Here is a 24732-nt window from a genome sequence, read left to right as displayed (position 1 = left end):
GCAGCGTATTGGGTCATGCCTTCAGACTGCCTGCCAGCACAGATGGGCTGCTGTGGGATCCTCAGAGACAGGCAGCTCCAGGCTTTGGCTGAAGCTTGAAAGCAATGTACTGGGTGAAATGAACCTCTACACTCAGCTCACATTTGGTGATGATGTGGAAATGGAATATAGTTAGAATGAACTAATTATAACTGTAATTAGGTAGCGAGTGAAATGTTTTCATTTGTTTCCCCCTCCTAAGTCGTGACGATCCCTCCACACTGGCTGCTGTTTCGCTCCGGGGCTCAATTTGTTTGATACACGGAGATAAATGGGTGGCAAACCTGGAGTTTTTGTACGATGATCCTTCATTGTCAGGCTCAGCAGTTTACCAAAGCAAACTGGTCTGGACCCTGAAAGTGAATTACAACACAAATGATTCCTCTAAAGCCCTCTGAATGCTGGGGATGCTGCCAGTTCAGCCAGCTTGCAATGATACTTCACAAGCAGACCTGAGCCCACATCATCACTCTGACCGGTCCAGCCGCCGCCGCCGCAGCCGCCGCCGCCGCCGCGCTGAGCTGAGGAATGAGTCATGAGGGCTGTGAGAAACAACTTTGTGGCACCTTTGTGCCCAGTATTTATGAACGTGGCCATAAAACACAATTGCACTCATTAGAATGATGAACATGTTTTGATTTCACACAAATTATCTGTGCGCAATTTGTTTCCTGTATAAACAAAACTTAATGGTCAGTAATTCAATATGCCAATGTGAAAATTACAGATACCACAAAGTGTGAATGCAAAAGAGAGACATTAGCATAGATTATAGCTTATATTAACATATTATACAGATATGTTTACTAACGTGAGGCACTGGGGGTAAAATGAGAGAAAAGCTGCAACCATAAAACACAACAGCAACTTTATACTGAGGTTATTGAAATAGATGAAGGTGCTTCACTTACTTACACCATCATTTCAAACAATTTGATTAGTAATAATCAAAAACATAAACATGATATTAACCTGCAAAGCCAAAAAATACATGCACAGTTTATTCAATAATCCGAGTCTTCTGCTAAATATAAATAAAATGCTCTGTGTCTGTCGGGCTCTTTGTGCTGGCGACCAATGTGACCTCGTCATCGCTCATCGTTGCCTTGGCAACCCTTTTGTTGCAATAAAAAGGAGGCTGCTTGGCCTGAATGACACTTTTTATTCACACACATGCCCCCTAACCCATTTTACAGTTGGTACACATCTATTTCTAATTAGTGAAACGTTCCCTTGGTTGAACTCACAGTCGGATGATATCACTGCTGTGAAACGCCGTGAAACTAATTGAAGGGGAGCGGCAGCGTAAGGAGTTGTGTCATGTCTTCACTTTCATGTGTGTGTGATGATGAAAACAGGGCCGGCGTGATGTGATCTCTGTCTGATCAAACTCTCATCAATGAGCTCTGCAAGGTTTCCCAGGCTGGAAAAACAGCAGCAATTTCTCTCAAATGAGGCCCACATTTATTTACAACACTATTTCCTCCAGGCTGGTTCGGCCTTGGTGGAGGCTCTAAAATGCTTGACCTTCTGGTTGTTGAACGCTGGGCAGAATTACGGTCTAAACGACAACATTTAAGACATGCTGGAGTAATGACAAGGCTGAGGTTTGTGTCTTCTCTGGTCGTATACACCATCAGCCAGCTTGTGAAATCAGTGTGTGCTGTCAGAGTGTTGGAGGGGAGTGATGGAGGTGAACTTGGGGAGGCTAGATGCAGTGCGGCATTGTGGGTGAATTGTAGTCACCGGGCGCTGGAAAACGCCGTTAGAATATCAGAGTCGGAGGATCAGATCGGTCCTACTGTGGAGGACAAACCTGCAGGATCCGGTTTTGGTTGCAGTTTGGATCTTGCTTGTTTTCTGGTGGCTCTTTGGTCCAAAACATGCATGTGGAGTTTTTTAAATCTTGTTTACTTCACTCCAGGATGTAGGAGCCTGTATTTTATTTAACAGTACTTAACATTCCTCACACTTTGATGCGAGCAGTGATGCTGTGTGTTGGCACAGAGTCTTAAACAAGGAGCAGGTTGTGTCAGGGTGCGATCCTGTGTGCAGGAACGTGGAAACGTGCAACATGCTTGTGAGCTATTCTGGTCTCAGGTTCACACTTGGGGCTCCGGTGTTAAAATGCGAGGAGGAAGGATTCTTTCTTTAACAGTGAATTAAGCTTCCATTTCTTCTGAGAGTTCAATACAAAGTTCAGCCAGCAGGGATTTAACACCACAGCTGTGCATGTTGGTGCGCAAACTGCTACATTCTATCGAGCAACAAACACAGATTTCGCTCTCTAAAGTGTAGATAAATAAAGTAAATAGAGAGTAAGAATTTAGTTGATCAAACATGAAACAATAGAGAATGTTTGGTAAATAAAGACTTTTCTACTACGCATAAGAGGTGATGTCATCAGCTTACACACACACACACACACACACACACACACACACACACACCACATCCATGCCATTATGGATCATATTCAAGCCTTAAGATTCAGTCACAGGAGTTTAAGTCAATTAAATAAATGAAAGAAAACATCCTTCATCCATTTAGAACTACAAGTATTGAGCTTTTGTGTCCCTGTGCAGCTCTAAGTGTGTTTGTGTGGAGGCTGAGTCAGGCTGAAGGAGGATGTGGGATGTTGTTTTGGGATTGTAAGTAAATGATGCAGGATAGGAGACGGTTCAGGCAGACAGACTGAGCTGATACAGATCCAGTGTACGCTTGTAGCTTCAGCCCCGGTGCCCACGGGCTGCAATGAGCTGAGGTTTACCTAAAAAACATGTTTGTGCTTTGAAGTGGAGGTTTTGTTATCACACAACGCTGTGGAAATGCAGGAGGAAATGCAGCAGGAGCGATTAGAGTTAGTTATTTTTGTGCGGCCAGGCCAGGCTGTAGGTAGTGCCGGGAGAAGAAAGCAGATACACACACACACACGAGAGGAGAGAAGATTGTAAAGCAGCACAGAACATCACAGGAATGTTTCTGAGCTTCCTCTCCTTATCAGCTGTGGTCATTTCATTAAATTGGATATTGTTGGTTTGTTATCCTTCCACATCAGGCCTGCAGTGACTCCACTACTGCTCATTCTGCTTTCTTCCTGTTTCCAAGACAATGTTTAATTTTCTATTTAGTGTGAAAAGGCTCAGAATAGCTCATTTTACACTCTCTCACTCCACACATCCAGAACTGGTGTCTAATTGTCCTCTGTGGCCTCCTGCTGCAGACAGACACACATGAGCTGCTTCTCTCTGATATGACACAGTGTGTGATCCATACCTGGCTCTATCATGTTATAGTGATATAGTGTTTATAGTCTTACACCAAAACGTGCACTGACAGTATGACGCCTCACTGCACATCAGGTTAAACTAAACAAAACCACTTTGGCCTGAAAACTACAACATTTCCATTATTTGCCTTTTTTTCCAAACGAGTATTTGAATATTTGGTCACCTGTTAGAATTACAACCAATCCTGCAAGCAGCATGACTACATCAGTAACACACACACACACACACACACACACACACACACACACCTTTGGCACAAATGAACTACACCCGCCTGTTGTGTGTGTGGTTACATTTTAACTGCACATCCTGACTTTCAGACTAAACTCTCTAAGCAATAAGCAGTAACAGTATAAAACAGAACAACACAAGCCTGAGCTCACACCGATTGATTAAGATTGATTGATTTCTTGGACGTGTTTTTGTTCTGCTTTGTGTTTTCGGTAAAACAATCTTTGTTTGATTCATTCTGAGCCCGACACAAGAATGCAAGAGAGCAAAGGCTGGAGTGTTTTTGTGGCGGTAATCTAATTCTGCACATGAAGTCCTTCGAACCTACAGTTCCTTGTGGCTTTGTACTAATTCAGCACCTGCCCCTCCTCTTTCAGAACATAAAGGCTTTAGCTGCTTCCTGTTTGACTTCAGACTTCTAGAGGAATTTGTTTTTGTTTCAGAGGGAAGAAAAGTGTTCCTATGAAACTGGGATAAAGTCCCTCCAGTGTATTTGGCTATAAATAATAAATAAACTGCAACACCTCGGAGATAGATATTTCTATGCTTGGCTCAGAATTTAACAGTCAATCCTTGCATGAGCCAGTTAACGTCCCAAGATTTTTGCCTGTCATGGAAAATCTCCACCGACTCCATGAATTGTAAACAGGGACGACAGGAACACGAGCCTTAAGCGAGTAAATAATACATCGGCTGGATGCTGCAGAGAGTTTGCTGAAATCTGCACATCAGTTGACTTGAGACCTTGTCACGGTTGCATTCACACATACAGCACTGACACACACACACACACACACACACACACACACACACGCACACGCACGCACACGCACACACACCCACACACGTCTTCATCTTTCATGTGGGAATTCCAGTAGTTGCCCGAATCAAGAAGCAAATTGTGATGAAGGTAGCGGTAGAATGATCTTGACCTCAGACTGATAATAGATGGTTGCAAACACACTGTAATTGGAGTCTTTGCTGTGGAAACGTTTTACAAAAGGACTCACACACACACACAATGAGCGGCTGACAGAAAGGATGCGAACACAAACGTAGGTGCAGGAGGACGTGACAGAGAGGGAAGAGTGTGACAGCAGGGCCACTGGGGGTGTGAGGTCTGAACGGAGATGAGGTTTATAATGCAGGAGAGTGTGTGTGTGCTGTTGTGCTGCTGTGGCGTGATGACTTGTGACTGCATTATGTTGTGAGTAATCCAGATGTATCAAGACCTTTTTGTTTTGCTGCACACAGAAACAAGCCACGCATCTGTTACCCGACTGGGGAATGGTGGGTCTGAGTTGTCAGCGGTGTTTTGTTTTGCGGCTTTATTCTCAGTTGCATTGGAGAGTATCGACCCTGGAGTGCAGGAGCTAAAGAATGGCTCCTGAAAGTTCCTGAAAACTTGCCTGTGGTGCATAAGGGCCTTTTCAAACTACTCTGTCTTCTGCCAGAGCCGGGGAGCAGGGAGGCCAAATATTACCCACAATCCTGTTCCAATATGCACACACAAGAACAGACACGGCATAGACAGAACGATATTGTTTGTATTTGAGGGCTGTTGATGCATTGTTACATCATAAACAGCTGTTGTTGAAATATCAGCGTCACACAAAGGTGACTCCTGAGAGCACACAGATATTAGCTGAAGCAAAAAAAACTTCCCCATTGACAAACCAGCGAAAACATCCGGCAGGCAAAGTCTGTTTGGAATTTCCCTGGAGGCAGATGGAGGCGCAATCGCTCCGGCTTTCCCATTAAAGCTCACCGGTTCCCTGCCAGAACAGGACATTGGAGCAGAGTGAAGTTTGGATGGAGAATGGGATGCACATCTGGTTTGCACTTGCCTTCACTTATATTGAACTGTGGCACTGAGCTTTAGCTGGAGTTCCAGTTAACCATGAAGCTTTAGTTCCTCATTCAGATTGTAGGAAGAACTTGAATGAATGATTGATAGAAATGAGGACAAAGGACTTTAAAAGGACAAACCTGAAGAAGAAACTACTGAGAAGCAAGGTGACAAACTCTTACAGGTAAGGCAGCAAAGATGCAACAGTACAGCTTCTAATCTACACACACACACACACACACACACACACACACATAGACACGGTACAGTGAAGTGACAGAATAAGTGAAGATGGGCCGACAGTGAGATCAGCAGGTGCAGAGTTTAGTGACTTTAGTTTTGGGATTATGCCAAATTGGATCTGAATTTGGAAGTAGCGGGTTAGTGAAGAGAGATGATGTGTATGTGTGTGTGTGTGTGCCGGGGACAGTGCAGGAGGAGGAGAGCACTTTGTTACTGCAGAGGCCACAGTCTTGTGGGACTTGGTCTGAGTGTGAGACTCTAGGAGATAATGAAGATAAAACTGTAGTGGCCAAACTGAAACTGGTTTACAGGACGTAAAGTTTCTGACTCCTGTTTTTCCGTAGCTGGGATCTGTACTGCAGAACATAGCAGATAACAAGGGAGAGAAACAAAAAAGGCGATGCTTCATAAACAGAATAAGAAGTCTCCCCTGGGTCTGAATCAGATAATTATAACTTTACTGATACTGAACAATAATATACAAATATACAGTACAGATAAGGATCCACACAAAACTGCTCCACTGAATCACTGTCACATAGAAACACAAACTCCTGCAGGACAGCTAATGGAGCACAGATAAATAATCCTCCTGGATAAATCAACATTAGGAAATATGATTGATCTCCTAATATTAAACATTTAATCAAACATCTACTTACAACTAAACATTCAAACAAATAAGGCATCTATGTGTTCCTTTTGGCTCTGATAATAACTAAATAAAAACCCGAATGCTCACTAACGCTGCACACAATCTCAGGTTTTTGCTTCATCCTCCAATCCAGATGTTGTGTTTGATCGGGGGGAGGGGGAGGGGGGGCGTGGGGGTGCGGCGGCTGCTCTTATCCCAGATCACACTGCCGTCCTGGGGGGAGATGCAGTCAAAGTGTTTGCTGCAGTGCTGTTGAATCATGGTGCTTTCAGCCACAGACAGCAACATGCTGCACAACAGATTCTGTGAGTCACCGTGTAAATTAGACGCTTGGTTTAATCACATTAGAGGCGCTGCACTTTCAGGAGTTTGGGTATGAAATCTCTGTATTCTAAATGGGGCACCAACCAACCGTTCAAAGCTTCCCACAGCAATGGTTCAGTGTAATGGCAGTAACGACCCGTTTCTGCGATTGGAAGAAAAGCAGCAAATTAGTGGTTAACTGCTGCAGCATCACAGATGAAACTTAGAGGCATCTGTTTCTTTGTCAGATGGGGAAGTCGGCACTGAGATAATTGTTTTTGCGGGGAAGGTAGCATAACTGCTGTAAACGTGTGTGTAATAGAAAGTGTCAGCACAGACACACTTTGGTATGTTGGAGAGAATCTTCAGCTGGAGCAAAGCTGCAGAGCCTGAGTGCTCAGGCTCAGTCAGGGTTAGGGGAATCCGATAGCAGCTTTCATTTAGATGTTTGCTTGCCTAATCCTCAGCTGTGCTCCTGAGGCTGTGTGTGTGTGTGTGTGTGTGTGTGTGTGTGTGTGTGTGTGTGTGCGTGTGTGAGTACATTGGCAGGTCGTGTCCACTACAAGCTGCCCATGTCGGTTGTGTGTGTGGAGGTGGGTCTCACACATCTGCAGCGTGCACGCAAGATTCTGCTGCAGAATGTTTAGGAATGTGTCTTCTTGTGCTGTCTGTCTGTTATCAGCGTCTTTTGCCCCTTTGTTTGTCTGTGTTTAAGTGTTTGGTCCCTGAATGACACTTAGTAACTTAAAGTCAATCAGTGCCTCTCCACTCTGCAGGTGCAGTTGGCGTTGAAACTTTGCTGTACTCACTGACGAAGGTCGATTCTGAATGAAAAGAAATGTGTCCTGTTGCCGTGTGATTAATGGCTCATCCTCATCAGCCTCCTTGTTCAGGCTGATTTGTGTCCTTTGCATGAGAGAGAATCTGCTGCCGGGAAAGGAAAGGAAAGGACAGGCTTTATTCTAGCACAGGAAGGATGTCAGCTGTGCTCATTGGTCGTGCAAATCCTCCTTGAAAAGAGCCCAGCGTGACGATTTTGACCTTCTTCATACACAAACACTGCGCCCTGGGCTCAGGGTAATTTCTGCACATTTAAATGAGTCTGCTTTCCTTCACAGTCTCTGGCTCCGCCTTCTCCTCTCATGACCCCATGCAAATTTTAGTGCATAAATAGAGAGGAAGAGCTCATCTTCATCGCCAGTGTGGAGTCACTGAATCGCTTTTGAGTACAATTCAGGATGTTCTCATGCTAATCAGCAGCATTTTGCAAACTAATTAATTTCTTTATAAGTGTTACTTCATCTCCTCTTTTTCAAAGTTAGTCTAATATATTCTAATATATTCATATTGAACACATTAACACAATTAAACTGATCATGATTCCTGAGGGAAAGCTGGCTGTTTTTAAATTTAAAACGCGTTAGAGTTAGAGTTAGAGAGAAAACACTGCAGATCTCCAGCCAAAACAAATACTGCATTCAAAACAGTGTTATCACCTTCCAAAATGTTCTTTTGCATCACGTCCATCACATCGACACATCTTTATACCAAACAACAAGACAACACGCACAAATCCAATCCAGTTACTGAAGTTTTTCGCTTTTTTCCAAAATGCAGTATTTTGGAAGAAACTAAGGAAAGCATTCAGTCTGATAAAATGTCTTCTGTAAAAACCTAAACTTAATTGAAAGTGGTCAATTCTTTCACAACTCTAAACACAAAAACAGGTATACAATGTTAGAAAAAACAAATGAGGCTGCATCCTGCATCCTGCCTCCTATTCCTGTGTCCTTCAAGTCTGCATCAGAGCTTCAGTCGACCCGGTTACGTGCTGCATGTAAGCTTTACCACACCTGGGATGTAGATACGGCCTTGGAGAAGTGTATCTACATATAATGCGTACATCAGATTCATGCCGTTGGCTGCTCATTAAAACTGTTTATAAAAGCTTCATATGTAAATGAACAGTACTGTAAACTGGTCTTCATATGAGGAGTCTAAGGTGTTTCAGGTTCAGCCTCCCAGAGGTCTTCATTATGTCGAACCCATCGGCTTTTTGTAATGAAAGACTGAGGCGCCGTGACAACTGAACTTTCCCAGCATATGGAGCAAAGTCTCTGCTGGCTCTGACGCTGTGAGCAGCTGAGGAGAGACGTTGTTGATGGTCTGACGCAGTCTCTCTCTCTGCAGCTGCTTCCCCACCTGAGGAGCAGGTATGGAGGCGCTGAGGGGGAAGGCTGGTGTGAGCACAAATCACCAGCCAGGCACTCTCACCTGCTCATAGCTCATGACAATGATCAACAGCATATTGCAGTAGTAGTGCAGTACAGCAGGCCTCAGATGGAGCTAGAATACAACTTACAACTTCAGGCTTCCTCGTAAAAATGCTGGCAGCGTTTGCACAATGTCTGCAAAGACCACACACACCTGATTACAGTCCAGCTTTGGTCTGGTGAGTGATGCAGGTGGAAGGTAGCTGTGGAGTGTGTGTGTTTGGGTGAGGTTAATGTGTGTGTCTTTGTCTGGAATTTCAATGCTGATTTATTATGTAAATAAGGGAAACTGCACAAACTCCCTTTAGCAGAGTGCAGTAAGCAGGAGGTCAATGTCTTCTGTGTGCTTTTGTAATTTCTGCACAAGAGATGTAGCTCGACCTTCACATCTCACCACACCAGGTAAACTGACTGCTGGAAAAGCGTACTGCCTTGACCTTTTAAAGCCATCATTTTGTGTTCCCTGTGCGATTTTTGCAGCTTATTTATAATTAAGTGTGATTTTCAGACCACCAGCTGTGTGAACATTTAGTCATCACACAGGAGCGAAGGAGGTTTGCCTCCATCCAGCTCCGGGGGAACAGGAATGACGCTTTTGTGTTTCTATTTTGGTTGTTTGCTGTGTGTGATACCAGGTGTGGCAGTGCGGGGGCAGTGTGGAGGTCCTGCCTTGTGCCCGTATCGCCCATATCGAGCGAGCTCATAAACCCTACACAGAGGACCTCACGGCTCACGTGCGGAGGAATGCCCTCAGAGTGGCAGAGGTGTGGATGGATGAGTTTAAAAGCCACGTGTACATGGCCTGGAACATTCCACAAGAGGTGAGTGATGCAGTCCACCTACATGCGTACATCACACTGGATAAATGAAGGTATCACTAAATGGGGGTCCTGGGGTGGAAACACTGGAAACACAATCGCCACATTTCCTCTGTGCTTTGTTTGTCTTGGCGCTGACAAATGTGTCTCTCAGGTGGGGACACTTCTGCCTGCACACACACACTCTCACCCCCTCGTAACACTTGTGCGTGTGTGTAGTCAGCGTGTTCAGGTGCCCGCATGTTCTCCAGGTCATTGCATCCTCGGGTGCACATGATGATGAAACATATAATCTGGCTTTCAGTAGAGGGAGGAAACACAATGGTGCCAGTGTGTTGATAACACATCACAATACATTAGATTCTCTATTATTTGTGGCTACATTAATATAACAACGTGACAACCAGAAGGACCTACGTATATTTCACAATAACGTTTTAGTAAATATTGCATTTGTCTTTTGTTTTGTTACTTCCATTCAGCAAGATACTGAATTTTATTTTGAAGCTTTTTGTTCCAAATGAAGCTTTTATACAGAGGCCAGCTGATGTGGAAACCTCAGAGTGAACCATCATAGATTATAGAACCAACAGGCTGCACTATTCACCTAATCCAAATGTTACAAGGCCAAGTGTCAGCCGTGAACATCTGTGATGGTCCGTCCCAGATGTTTGGCTGGATCAGGCTCATCCAGAGGGCACACAGTCATTCTCATTATCGCCTGATCAAACTCAATAAAGAACATGTGCTGCCATGCACAAAAAATGTTCAAAATGCATTCAACTAACTGGATAATATCTATGATTAGACAGCAAAACAAAGAGAAATAGACAATATACATCTCAAATCTGGTGTTTGGTATCATCATTAGCATTTAGTGTCTGATTTGATTTGATTTGCTTTTCTGTGTCTATCCTGATGCATCTAGACGAGCCACACACAGATACAGAGCATTACAGCGCAAACATGGTATTAGTACCGTTGCATTAGACGGTAATTCATAAAACCAGATTTGATTTGATCATTGGCTTGATTGAACACAGTCCCTAAACAATCAAGTGATTAAAATAATAACCATACCATGTTGTCTTAAATAACATGTTCTTTGCCTTAAAGGTCAGACGCTCTCTCATTTCGCTGCATAATCCTTTTCAATATGTAAATACATTTTTATAATGGATGAACATCTGCAGGCTATTAATTTAGTCAATCATGAGGCGTTTAGTGGAGTCTGTAGTCAGGAAGCATGAAATATCGCCCCGGCCTCAGCCCCCAGAATTAACTGCACAGCAAAATTGCCAGTGTTAATTTACCTCAGAGAGAGGAAGAAACAGCACAGTGCCAATGTTCACATAAGTCAGCCTCCTACAGAGCTCAACCAACTGCTTTCATCAATCTCTCTCAACATCTGTGAGATTGTGAAATTTTGAGTTCTTAAAGATGGGCATCAGTGAGGTCAAGGTATGTGCACAGCAAGGCGGCTCAGTCAGGTTCAGTCAGGCTCAGTCAGGGGTTCTAGGGTTCCTAACTGTCCAGGTAACCAATCAACTCCACAGTGGCTCGCTTGTGGTGTGAACATGATCCACACTCGTTCAGAACCAACCAGAGGACAAACCTATTGATCTATTGGTTGATGAAGAACCAGAGAGGCTCGGGTGTGGTTGATGTTAGGGATACGTTTGAGTGCAATGCTGTGAAAAAGTCTCAAACTATCCAAGCACGTCATCAGATGAACGTGTGAAAGGTTAGCGAGTGGTTAAACGTGCAATATGAGCTCCATTCTTTGTTCTCACTTGACTTGACGTGATGTATCTAAATTCTCTCGGGCGTGTTCCTGTCTGAAACATTATATAGGCAGAATTGTAACAGTTTACCTCCATAATGGGACCAAACAGACCAAACAAACTACAGGTCTGGAAACACCCTGAGATAAGATGTAACAGGAGACTGTCACATTGTGTCTGATGGTGATTGTGACGTGTGAATAGGAACAGGAAGGCTTTAGAGTCAAAACATGACAATCTAAATCCTACAGAGGCTGTGTTCACATACACAGTAAAGGGCTGCACAATGCTCCTCAATGGCCTCTTGTTCCTGGAATAAATGCTCCGTCTTATCTGATCTCTTCTCCACAAACCACACCGAATCATTATTATGCTTTGGTGCCTCTGTGTGTGTGTGTGTGTGTGTGTGTGTGTGTGTGTCTGTGTGTGTGGGGGGGGGGGGGTTTGTTTGCACTCAGGACTCAGGGATAGATATCGGGGATATCTCTGAGAGGAAGGCTCTGAGGAAGAGGCTGCAGTGTAAAACCTTCCGATGGTACCTGGTCAACATCTACCCAGAGATGAGGATGTACACGGACACCATCGCATACGGAGTAGTAAGCCACCCCCCCTCACACACACACACACACACATACATACATAGATACATTTGCAACAAAATCAGAACAAGGCTAAATCCTTGCCTGAGCAAATCATTTAAATCCCTCCTGCTCAGACTTGGACGGCTGCAGTCAGGAGCAAAAACATTTCATGAGGAGGTGCAGAGCTGGAATAAACTCTGACTCTGGCAGCAAAGACCCAAACTCTGACTCCCTCTTTAAAAATGACTGAGACGGGACTTTGTTCTGTATTTAACCTTCCACACTGCTCATCCTCTATTCCTTCACAGTGTGGATCAGGTCATTGTTAACTCAGAACAAGCATCTCCTCATCATTAGGCTCTCTATCAAATATTGAACCTGAATTTAACACCCATAATCATCCCATCACTCATCAATAAATTATTATTATTAAACTTTAAGTGTTTCAGAGAGCAGGATGAATCTTTTATCTGCGCTTTCTATGCCATTAATGGGGAAAAACAGAAAGTATCAGAAGTGAACATTCTGCATTGGCACACACACACACACACCCACCCACACTATGTATATTATAACAATAAGAAATCAATCAATACCGTCCTCACTGCTACATTTAAAAACTTTTCCAGCTCAGCACAAACTGTGTAAAACAATGTTCAGCTATACAGAAATGTGATGTGTTTACTGTCCTGTACTGTCCTCAATGCCCTTAAATGTCCTCAAATTTGTCCTGAATAGTATTAAGGGTTCGTTCTTTGGCCTTAACCTTGAATACAGAAGCACCACAGGCGGCTCGATGGTCTTGGGGTTGAATTTGAGAACAACTGATAGCCGGCAGGACTTAGTGGCAGTGTGTGTGTGTGTTTGTGTGTGTATCTGCTCTTTCCACGTTGTTCTCACACAGCTCCATCCTCTCAGTCCTCCCACCTCATATCACTGTGATCCACCTTCATGCAGTCTGCAGTGAGGCACAGGCTGCAGTTATGTGCCTCTGCTGGCTGCATTTTACGGTTGATTTTTTATGACAAATGTGAGATGGATATGAAGAGGAAATAGGCCAAGCTCATTATATTTATTTACCCAAGTTGGTTGACCTCATTATTCCATATTTGCTGTTTGCATTTGATGGGTTAGTCAGTCACGCTGGGTTGTGAACTCGTTTACATAACAGCAGACTGCTGCTACACAGAAGTAAGAGCCAAAGTCCAAGCTACACAGCGATTCAGTTTAATCTGGACCCCACAGGTGTTGCTAACTGCTGCACTGCTGTATAACATATTTGGAAGTGAGCGTCTGCACAGGACCGGAGTGGTTTGCCTGTGGATTTACTGATTATCAGATTGAAGTAAACATCTCCTGAGCCAACAGGGAGCTGAATCACACCTCGCTGTGTTTTTGTAAGCTCACATCTTTACCTAATTCACTCCTCACACAGCCTCACACAGCCAACCATTGCTGCAGCTCCCCATGGTGCTGTTTGGATCCCGTAATCAGGCAGGCCTTTGTCACGACGCGCATGAGTAACTCTCTGGGCCTAAATCGCATGAGTAATCTTCCTCAAGCGTGAAGTTTCTAATGTGTCATTTTCCATTTGGCACTCAGAAATGTAATCACTGTTAGAGTGATTCACATGGACCAGAGCCCTTTGCCATGTGAAATACTAGATACTTTTATGACGATAGTGACGTTTACCTGAATAGTAATAGCTCCACTAAAAAGCACTTCACCCCATATGAATGACACCTTTTGCTCCATTTTGTGTGTGTGTGTGTGTTTGTGACCCTGCTTGTTTCTGTCTGTCAGCTGAAGAACTCTCTGAAGAACGAGGTGTGTGTGGACCAGGGGCCTGAAAATGACAACGTCCCCATCCTGTACCTCTGCCATGGCCTGACGCCTCAGGTGAGACTCAGCTCTCACACACTCACATACACACTCACACACTCACACAGCCTGGTTTTCCTCTGTCATTTGATGGTTACCCTGCAGTAACTTCCCGGTGCCTCCTCATATCACTTCACAGCTTGCGGGACGTCGCAAAAATCATTATTTCGTGAAATTGCTGGCGTATAGCTTCATTTAATAGTCTTTTCTGATTGGATCAGACTTGGAACATTAACCTCGTTAGACAAGATAACGTCTCAGATTCTTCTTGTACCAACAAGCTGAGCTGAATGCAGCACAATCTAAACATGACACATTATTGATGGAAGATCATGTCAAATTCTAATTTGATTAAGAATGTAGCTGATTTCTACACAGGTTACATCAAAGGCCTGTTTCACATTCATGTTATATTTAGGCAAACTGACTCTGTCTAGTCTGTCAGTCACCATATACGTCAGTTGTTTGTCCATTTATGAAAATAATCAGAAAAGGTCAATGAATGAGGTTGATAGACGCACTAGCTCATTTATTATCCATGTCACTATCATCATCATCATCGTCATTCTGGTTAGTTTTTAGTAACGCGTGCAGGCTGGATCTGCGCTGTAATAAATGGATTTAATGTCACCACAGCTTCTTTTACTTTCTCCAGCCTTTGTCTCTTTCAGCTCTTATCAGTTCCTTGATCCTATTACGACCAAGTAGATTGTTTCAGAGGTTGTTTAACCCTGCCGTGACAGCTGTAAGCCGTTTTATAAAGTGAGGCTTGAGCTTGCATTATCCTCCCCAATTCAGTCTAAACCATTGGACATGTTTCACACTGATTGTGCCCGTGTTGGTATTTATAACACTGTGAACAATCTGAGCTCCCTGGGGAAAAAGAATTCAGCTCGGCTATGAAAGCAGATGGAAGACGATCGTCACGAAAACACATCATCAACAAGAAACACCATCTAAACGTCTACAGGACATTACACATGCTATACATCTCCTCTAAAGCCTAGCATATCAGACAAAGGATTGGGGGAGCACCAGAATTCCTAATGAGATTAGGAATCGCTTCTGTGTGACAAATCTAGCCCGCTCTATTTCTGTGTTTGAGGATTATATCATCAGGTGGAGTCACGTGATGTTCTCTATAAGGATGAACAACATGGGCAACAAATTAATGGAAAACCAGAATAAACGTGTGGAGAAGCATAACGGCTGCAGATGTTCTCAGACAGATGTGCTGCATGTTGCAATTAAGCAACTGAGGTAGAACAAGTCCTACTATGGCGAAGACTGAGCTCAGGAACATACACAACGTTATTCTACTCTGCAGCTAGTAGGAAGAAGATGGAATGAAACTATTTAGAAGTGAAGGAAACACAAAAACCCCAAGTTGATATATTTTAGGGTTATGAAGCTTGAATTTATATACTACATCATAAGAGTAGAACATTCCAGTGTCACATGAAGGTGACTTGGGATTGTGGATGAAGGAAACAACAGGAAAGGATCTTAGCGGTTCTGATAGATGGTTCTTTATTGGGCCATTAATTCAGTCACAAAGTTGCTCTCTTGGCTCGTGTTTCACTAAAATGGTGACTAAAGTGACATGTGCAGGTGTGTGTGTGTGTGTGTGTGTATAGGAAACACACACATTCATTGCTGTAATGCTGGTGCGTTAATGTTATACGTGCGCAAAAATTGAAAAGCTCATAAAAGGACGTGATCGGACTTTGTGACAGAGTAATATGATGAGGTAAAGCTGATAAATGTGATGAGTCATCCTACAGCATATTATCTTGGCATCACCCAGAGGACAGTACAGAGCTGACTGGACCACCCAGAACCTTTCATACAGAGGCCACTGTTCTTCTGACTCTTTTGCTATAGCTTATTGTGGAAAGTCGTTCCTGTTATCTTCACATTATGTGTTAATAAACCCAATAGAGATAGAACGTATAATGAACGTATAACAGATAAAGTTTCGATTGCATTTTACGCTGTTTTGATGAGAAAGCTGCTGAGTGGAATACACATTACATACTACTACATGTATGTAAGCCTACCTATAACCTGACATGATACATGTGATTCTGCTTTACTCTGCCATCTGCTGGATATATCTTTTCAAACGTATACATGTACATATACTGTATATATACGATATATATTTAAATAATTAACTTCCATTTAAGTAAAAGTACCTACAGTATGTTCTATCTCTATTGGGTTACAGTAACTTAAGTGGATCCAAATGAGCCGTAAACAAGGTTGAAGAGCTTCATGTGGCTCAGGCTCCTGGTGATGAGTCAGGCTGTTAAGAATAATGCAGCTCGGCCCTCCAGTGGAGCTCCAGAGACTTGTACAATCCTCGTCAAGTTACACTTGACATTACAACACCTTACTGAGCCACATAATGCTGGGTTTGTCACCTGTCTGTACATACTTATCCACGTCTGCTGGAATCTGTCAGATGGGCTTTTGGAAGTGATGTGGCAGCTGCTTTTATTTAGAGGTCTCAGTGGAGCGCCACTGTATAATGTAGGACATCAGCGGAAAAACCTGAACACACACACATGAATGGAAGCATACATCGACCAGCATTCCACTGACTTTACAAGAGCCTGCTGTCAGCAAACATACAGTACAGCAGCAGCAGTAATAAAACATACCGACATAAGCACAGCAACAATGGAGGCACAGACTCACAGTTCCAGGCAATCTGCTCTCCTAAAAATGAGCAGCACCAACAAAAGAATGGGTTTCATCAGACCAATTTAATGGTCTGGTGTGAAGGAAGATGGGACTGCTGGCTGGATGACAGCTGTTACAATTATACAAGCTTGGACTTGTATTAAGTAGTAGAATACTACTTAATTAAGAGTATTAAGAGTAGAATACAAATAAATGATATAACTGCAGGATTAAGCACTAAGTATATCTAAAAGCACATGTTACTGACATCCTCTCTATGACTGTCTAGTGATAAAGAGTTGTTCTTTGTTACAAATCCACAGAGAATTCTCAGTGCGGCTTTTAGCAACATTCTGTTTACTGCTTTGGTTTTACAAACATCTCATTTACACTGTAGTAACAGTAACACTTCTCACCAGCCCTCCAGATAAAACTGTAAACAGCTCTTTCCAGTAAGCAAGTGCTGATGAGCCCACTGACCAACATCTGTCCAACAAAAAGGCTTCACATGCAGTCTGCCTCAGATCCATTATACCGTTAATGAATACACATTAATGTGAACACATCAGCAAAACTGAGTGAAGCTCATCTATCAACCAAAGCGGAAACAACGGCTTCAAAGCTGCAGCATGGAACTTTTAAAAACACTTTTAAAACACACTCCATTAACAGAGTGGTCTGTGAAAAACATGATGTCTCTGTAGCGCCTCCTACTGATGAAATCTGATTTGTTGTAAACCTTTGAACGCCAAACAGAAACACCATCTACCTCAATTGTCAATCGTGTCTGATGTTCTTTTCTCAGAGCTGCATGATAGAGAGACAACATGCAATGTGCCTTAACTTGTTGGGTAATGCAATAATGAAATGTGATGCAATACGTCCTTGGCTGAGGTATGCAATATCAGATGAGGTGATGTGTGGTTCTGTGTGCGTGTCCTTCTGTCATGGATCCTTTACAACCATAATGAGATCCAATCACAATGCAGCCAGAATTCAGATAAGCAGAATGTTGTTTTAATGGTCACTGGACAATCGTTTAGAAAAATAGAGGTCTTTTTTTTAATTTTCAGTTCTGAAACTGAACCAAAAGAGGAGTGAATATTGATCCTACATTCATCAGGTGGACAGAAACACAACTCCAATTAAATACTGATCTGTCTGAGTGTCTACTGAATGTCTAAGTAGGTAATGGATCTTTGTCACAGCAGACGTTTTGACCCGCTCAACACGGGTGGAACAGCTGCATTCCATCTCAGCTTTCCACTGTCAGTCCCCTGGTATCATGCACGGCATCTCACCGGCTCATCCAAACAGAAAGGGCATTAATATATCTGGTCACACCTGCGTTTAACAAGCTACAACGGCTCCCTGGTGGGCAGAAAACAACAGAAACCATGCAGCTTTGATAGTTTAAGGATATTTCTTGGGGTGTTTGTGACCAGAGGGTGTACTATGAAGCCAGATTTAGAGTTTAGCAAACTAACTTCAGGCCTAAGTCTTGCCTCACCTTGATCGCGCTTACATTATATATTATACATTATACATTTACAGGAGTTGTGCTTTCCTGCCAGCGTTCCTCTCATTACTTGGCAGTGTCGTCGCTCTTTGCTGTTATAGAAGCTTTATATTCTTCGTTCCCCTCGACTGAACTTGTGTTGATTACAGCGTGGTGATACTGATTAAGCCTGACTGCTGGGTTTGGTTTTCTCTAGCTAGCTAACACACACAAAGCCAAGGTCTGTTAAGCTTCCTTGGTAGTACATGTACCAGCCCTGTTTGTCTCTGGTACTTCTGAATTAATTTCTTGGCTTGCTTTAACAATTCAAGGGCATTCTGCAGTGTAGGAAGAACTCCCGCTGGCCCCACTCTGAAACATTCAGCACGTCTTGGTCTGGTGTTTTAGATCATCTTATTAGAAATTTCGTAGCTTCTTCCTTTTTGAAGATGGCAACTTGATTTAACTGTACTTTTTAAAAATGTATTTCTGCTTCACCACTTTGTGTGAACAATACCACACTCTCTGACACACACACACGCACTACTGAGGCTGCTCTTTTTAAATAGATGCATTCCCTGCTTTATTCCTGCAACTGGTATTCAGTTTCTGTCGGCTGAATATGGCCGTTCAACTGCCCCTGGTAAAAGAAATTGGAAAGGAATCCATCAAAACGAGGACAATTATTCTGCTTTTCTCCTGGCTGGTCAATTTTTGTCTCCCATTCTTGGGTGAATAATGAGCTTCCCCTGTGTGCAATTCCATATATAAAGCTGTTCTCACTTCAGTCGGTGTAGCTGTGTGGTTCAGCATGTATTTTGTGAGCGCAAAGACAATCCCACCGCAATAAATGGTGAAGGAAGTTGACTAGATTGTTAAGTATTAACCCCAGAATCGAGAATACATATATTATATCGAACCAAGTCATTTTCCGCCACTTATCATAGGAAGCAGAGGAGCCCAGATGTCTGTCTCCCTGGCGACGTTCCCCAGCTCCTCCTGGTGGATCACAATACAATCCAAGTCCAGATGTAATATATAGCTGAATGTGTCTTTACCTCCTGGTCTCCTGCCAGTCTGACATGCCTGGAATACCTCATCAGGAAAGATGTCCGGGAGGTATCCCGATTAGATTCCCAAACCACCTCAACTGCCTCGTTTCAATACAAAGAAGTAGCAGTTCTACTCCGAGCTCACTCCTGATTCCCAAACTCCTCACCCAGTCCAATATTAGACAAACCCAAACATGGAGATCAGGCTACTGCACATCGGAGCAGATTTTCTGAAATGTATTCCTTCATAAAGCTCTTAAGTTAAAATATAAAATGTACTGTGGATTCAAGGTGACAAGAGCAATCTTTCATAAGAACTTTATTCTTTAAGTAACTGGTCGTTCATCAGATAAATGTAGCAGGAGGAGTGGATGTTGAAAGTAGCCAAATTTAAGTACAGTATTTGATTGAATGTACTTAGACATATTCGATCATCTGCATTATCATTTCCTGCCAGTATGAGGGTCCAGATCAGTACTGCAGTGTCTGTTTGTTCATTCCAGGCCTGTTGTGTGGTTTCAGAATGTGTACTACACCAACACCCAGCAGCTCCACATCGGGCTCCTCAGTCCCACCATTGACGACGATGACAACAAGTGCCTGGTGGATGTGAACAGCAGGCCGCGCCTCATCGAGTGCAGCTACGCCACAGCCAAACGCATGAAGCTCCACTGGCTCTTTACTCAGGTGAACACACATGCACACCAACACAAACAGGACAGAGCTACAGTCTCAGATAAGTTCATATATTGAATCTGACAGAATTTTGCGTGTTGCATTGGTTACCTAAGGGTTTCTTGTTTAACAGTAGGGCTTTGTACATGATGAGGCTCAAATTCCCCACATTCCTGCCACTCATTTGGTTGTGCAGAGTTGTTGAAACATTATGGCTGCATTTATGAGGAGCTATCTGGTTACAAAATGGGTTGGGGTGGGATTCACCACGCGATGATCTGTACTCATCACCGCTTAGCTCCTGTTGCCTGTCGAGGTGGCGACAGGATTTGCAGACAGCCGTGTGCTCCCTCCATGATATGTGATATCACCACCCGCCTCGTTTCACCTGTGGGAGTCAGGGATCCCTAGGAGGCACCAGCTATACCCCCCAATACTCTGCCACCCTTGACCAACCAATAGGAATGATAAGAAAAGCAATAGGAGTTGATTTAACCAAACGCAAAATACACAGTTTGTGCTTTAACAGTATTAGAGAACCTCCAAGTGTGAAAGGTTGTCTATGCTTGAACTCAATTGTCAGCTATGAGGCACATCAATTATTGACACAGGTTTGAGTGTAGATGTGCAAAGTGTCAAGCTTGGGATGAAACAGATCATCTAGGATGCAGCCACAGAATCTTTGAACAGAAAGAAACAGGATTAACCAAAGACGAGCTCGTATCAAAAGCTCTTTACAGTGTAATGTGTAATATTGCCTGGCTGCCTTTGCCCAGTGCAATTTCTCACACGACAGATTTGTCATTTTAATGTTCCTAATCTGTGTTAGAAATTAAATATATGCCTGCATGTAAAGATTAGTCATGTATTGGGGGTGTTGTAAAACCTATAACAAGATTTCTGAGCCTTAGCATCAAACACGCACTCGCTGGAGAGGAAATGGAAATATGCATGGGTTGTTTTCTTTCATTTTGTATAACAAATAACTGTCATATGTAGTCACGGCATCTTCAACCAAGCAAAATACCAAGCCAAGTCTGAATTTAAAATGATTAGTTACATTTGAAGCAAAACAGATAACATCTTTGTCAGATGAGTCCCATGTTCACACTTTTGGAATGAGCTCTCCACTCTTCCTTCACTCATCTCTCCTTCACTTACTTTCTCTCGACACTGTAAGGAAGAAATCCTGCCTCATTTCATCAGGTTGCGATGGAGTCATTTTCTGCTGAGCTGATGTGCCTACGCACTTCACATTCTGGCAGCAGCTGTCAGATGAAGCACCTCCTTTAGAAAATGATGAACCATAGATTCCATTTCATTAAAATATTGTTTTGTCTAACCCTGTCATCGCCATATCGCTCATCTCCCATAACTAATATTTTGATAGCTTTAATTCTAAACGGTTCACATCAAGCTTTAGTGGAGGAATGCAAACAGTCGTTACATTGTGAGGAGAGAGTGAATGCATTTATTCTGGAACATTAACCGGGCTTAATCAAGCTTTAAACAATGACACTAAAATGCATTTAAACCTTTACGCCTTTAAAATGCAATCTGTCCTCTGGCTCGATTGTTTGTCCTGCCAACACAATCCGCTTTGAGTACAGGCAGTCGGCTCTTGTCCTTGAGCCGTCCGCAGGTTACGCCCCCCCTGGGGAAGCCGGACTCCTGCATCTGAAAAGAGGCGGGTGGGGACATCATGTGTCATGGAAGTACACACATGGCTATTGACATCCCCCACTCTGAGGAGACAGTCATGACCAAGAAGTGATGGGGATCATAAGAGCAGGGGAATTGGCTACTAATGCTACAATGAGCCACAGCCATGGTGTAATGCAGCAGGGGTATGAGTACAGTTATACTTCTAGAACTAGAGTAGATGGAAAAATGATTCCAACATTTATATTCAATGTGTGCTTTAAAAAATTGCACTGAATGTTGAGTGTAAATTGAGGGGTACAAACCAAGGCCAACCTGAGCAAAGATGGGAAGGGAGGCATAAATAAAGTAAGGGTTAACACATTTTGTAGAGTTGAGGCATATATAGAGCCTAAGAATTCTAATGAGAACATCAACATAATGTGCGGCACCTCAAAGCAGTTTACAGTCCTGGGCTCTCCTCCCTGTATCTTATTATCTTTAGCTTACTAAATAAAATGTATGTGGTTTTGCATTTCTAGTACTTTTGCACCAGTGTAAATTATTCTGCAATGGAGCTGTGTTTTTAAGCACAGAGAGAGTGCTGCATAATGAGAAAAAGGATAAAATGAGGGGCGAGGCGATGCAGATAGATGTGACAGAAGAGGAGAGTCTCCACTGGGTCGTGAAAGCCTAATGAGATGCATATTTGTTTGTCGTACACAGAGGAAGTGCTGTGCGCATGTGATTCCAATATGAAATATGTAATTGGTTTGTTTTGCTTTTGTATTATTGAATAAAACTGATTAAGCATGCTTTTAGAGTTTACTTAATATTTGTGAGAAACTTGTCTGCAGGCATGAGAATGTGTTTGCTGGGCCTGGAAAATGTTTCAGAAAAGTCATGGAAATTGTTTAACATTGAGGGTAGCCATGACTTAAGCTTCAAAACAATTAAGTCTCGCGGCATCACACACCAGACATGTGACGGTTGCTAGGAGATGTCATCTGGCAATTCTCTATTCTCTCACAATTTAGTGATTTTGTTAACATTTGTTAGACTAGAACTACCTGGGTGCGCACTTCAAAACTTAATGCTCTCTGCACACAAAACACTACTGCAACGATATGATGCAATCATATTCGCACATCTGTTTAAGGAACATGATGAAGGCTCATTAAAGATGGGGAATGCAAGAAGTAACTGCTGGGGATTACAATGTGACGAGTCCTCTATGCAACAATCCGATTGACTTCATTTAGCAACAACTTCAAAGTGCTGCAACACTGACACCACACAACACAGCATGGACTCAAAGCATCCCATGATGTATTGAAGATCAAAGAAACCTGTTGGAATTCAATTGGCAAATTCATGTAGAAACCCTGTAGTAGCCAGAGAGAGAGAGAGACGCAGTATATCGGGTAGTTCTGCCTTCTAATAAGTTCTGCTCAGAATTCATGTTATCCCAGTTGATGAAGCCTTTTTGAAATCGTCCAAAAAGGGAATGTTCATCAATAATAAAGAGTTGATAATCCAATTCTCTGCTACAGTCTAAAGCATATTTTGTTCCACAACACGAGCACCCAGCTTCTAATTAGCTTTAGTAGAACTATGTCCTACTTTGCGCTCTGCACAGCTTCAAGTCATTCATAAATTAAACAATAATCAACACTTCAATCAAGCTCACTGTAACACAAACCACTATGTTAATCCATATTCAGAATTTGTGCACAGACATGTTCAGGACCAAACCATCATTAAATCTGCCCTTTCTTTGCAGGGAGGATCTATTCAAAACAAGAAATCCAGGAGATGCCTCGAGCTTGTAGTGAACAGTGACAATGAGTTCGGCTACCAACTGGCACTTCAGAAATGCACCGGGCAGAAGTGGTTCATCACAAATGTGCTCTTTAGCAGTTCCTCATGATGGACTGATGAAAGGAACACAAGAGAACAGCACACTGGACTGGATTGAGAGGTTTTGTGCGTTTGCCTGCATGTGTGTGCGCGCTTGCGTGTAAGAAAGAAGGCCAACACCTGTGTGGTTGAAGACGTTTATTCTGAGCACGATGTCCTCTGATAAGCAGCTGACATCACATAGTAAATGTTAAACATTTTATTTTGCCTACAGGATCAGCCAGAGTTGGTGGCTATTTTGAATTGCGAGATTTGACAATGTACTTTGGTATATTTTGTAGGAAGTAGTTAGATTTTTGTTGACCTTAAAGATGTATTTGGTCTAACATGTTTTTCTACTGTGTTCATGATTGCTACTGTGTAGCAAAGCTTTCTGAACTGGTCCCTGCTGTAATTATTTTATTTTAGTGTCTCAGGTTTGTAAGTTTATTATGCGATTCAGCTGTACAGTTGTTGGAAAACATTGGAATATATATGAAAATAGATTATTTTCTAAATGTAAATATTCCAAATATTTGTAATATATAAAAGTAAAATAACAGCTGTGAACTATTGAGTACAAGTGTGTTTTGTTATGTGTTGCTAATGTTGAGTGTAACCGGTCTGAAGCAGGTGAACAGGAACAATGAGATACTTTCTACCAGATATCTTTTCTGGTTGTTTTATTAAACAACTCAAATCATGTAAACATCACACATTTCTTGTATGAATTTCAGTTCAGTTTCCTTCAATTCTTCACCAGAGTCCATCACTTTAATCAGTATTTTCAGTTTCAATAAAACATACACATCAATCAAACTTTTCTTGTGATAACCACATTTCCATTGACCTTTTGTCTTCAATAAACAGCAAACCGCTTTATTTCTAAGTACATCTTTCCAGTGTCCAACTGGTTCAAACCTTCTGAATTAACCTTCGGCAGTAATTTGAAATGTGATAACTATAAAATCCATGGGTTACATTCTTTTACACTTATAAATGCAAAACATGTATTATACAGAGCCGGAAATGTCATTTATAACCAATATTCGTGTAATCTTTACAAGTCATAACTTATAACCAAACATATTTTCATTCTTAACACCTCATATAACTACGTCGACGGTGAGCAGGCGCCTTCATAAAGACACCGGCTGTTGAACTATCTGTTCACGGTCGGAGTAACAAAGATGGACGCCATCCCGCCAAAACCCAAACACGACAGAGACACTTTTCTTCGATCCCCCGCTGGTAGAACATTCCAGACATTTAACACACTCGCACACTCAATCTAGATGTAATTTAGATTTTCCATTTCACCTAACCTGCATG

At 42.6% G+C, this 24732-nt stretch overlaps 1 protein-coding gene across 1 annotated transcript in view; it reads left to right on the top strand.

The window, feature by feature from the left end:
* The window catches only part of galnt18b (UDP-N-acetyl-alpha-D-galactosamine:polypeptide N-acetylgalactosaminyltransferase 18b), a 62996-nt gene extending 39126 nt beyond the window's left edge, over positions 1-23870 (top strand). Inside the window, exons 7-11 of the mRNA XM_076156253.1 lie at positions 9519-9704; positions 11944-12081; positions 13870-13965; positions 19708-19872; positions 23285-23870. Coding sequence (XP_076012368.1) covers positions 9519-9704; positions 11944-12081; positions 13870-13965; positions 19708-19872; positions 23285-23431 — 732 coding nt within the window. The 3' untranslated portion in view covers positions 23432-23870. The remainder of the gene's footprint in view (positions 1-9518; positions 9705-11943; positions 12082-13869; positions 13966-19707; positions 19873-23284) is intronic.
* Positions 23871-24732: the final 862 nt, after the last annotated feature.

Source organism: Genypterus blacodes, unplaced genomic scaffold (genome assembly GCF_046128005.1).
Source record: "Genypterus blacodes isolate CSIRO-AG114 ecotype Tasmania unplaced genomic scaffold, CSIRO-AGI_Gbla_v1 ptg000067l_1, whole genome shotgun sequence".
Taxonomy (NCBI): Eukaryota; Metazoa; Chordata; class Actinopteri; order Ophidiiformes; family Ophidiidae; genus Genypterus; species Genypterus blacodes.
This window is presented reverse-complemented; position numbering and strand designations above follow the sequence as displayed.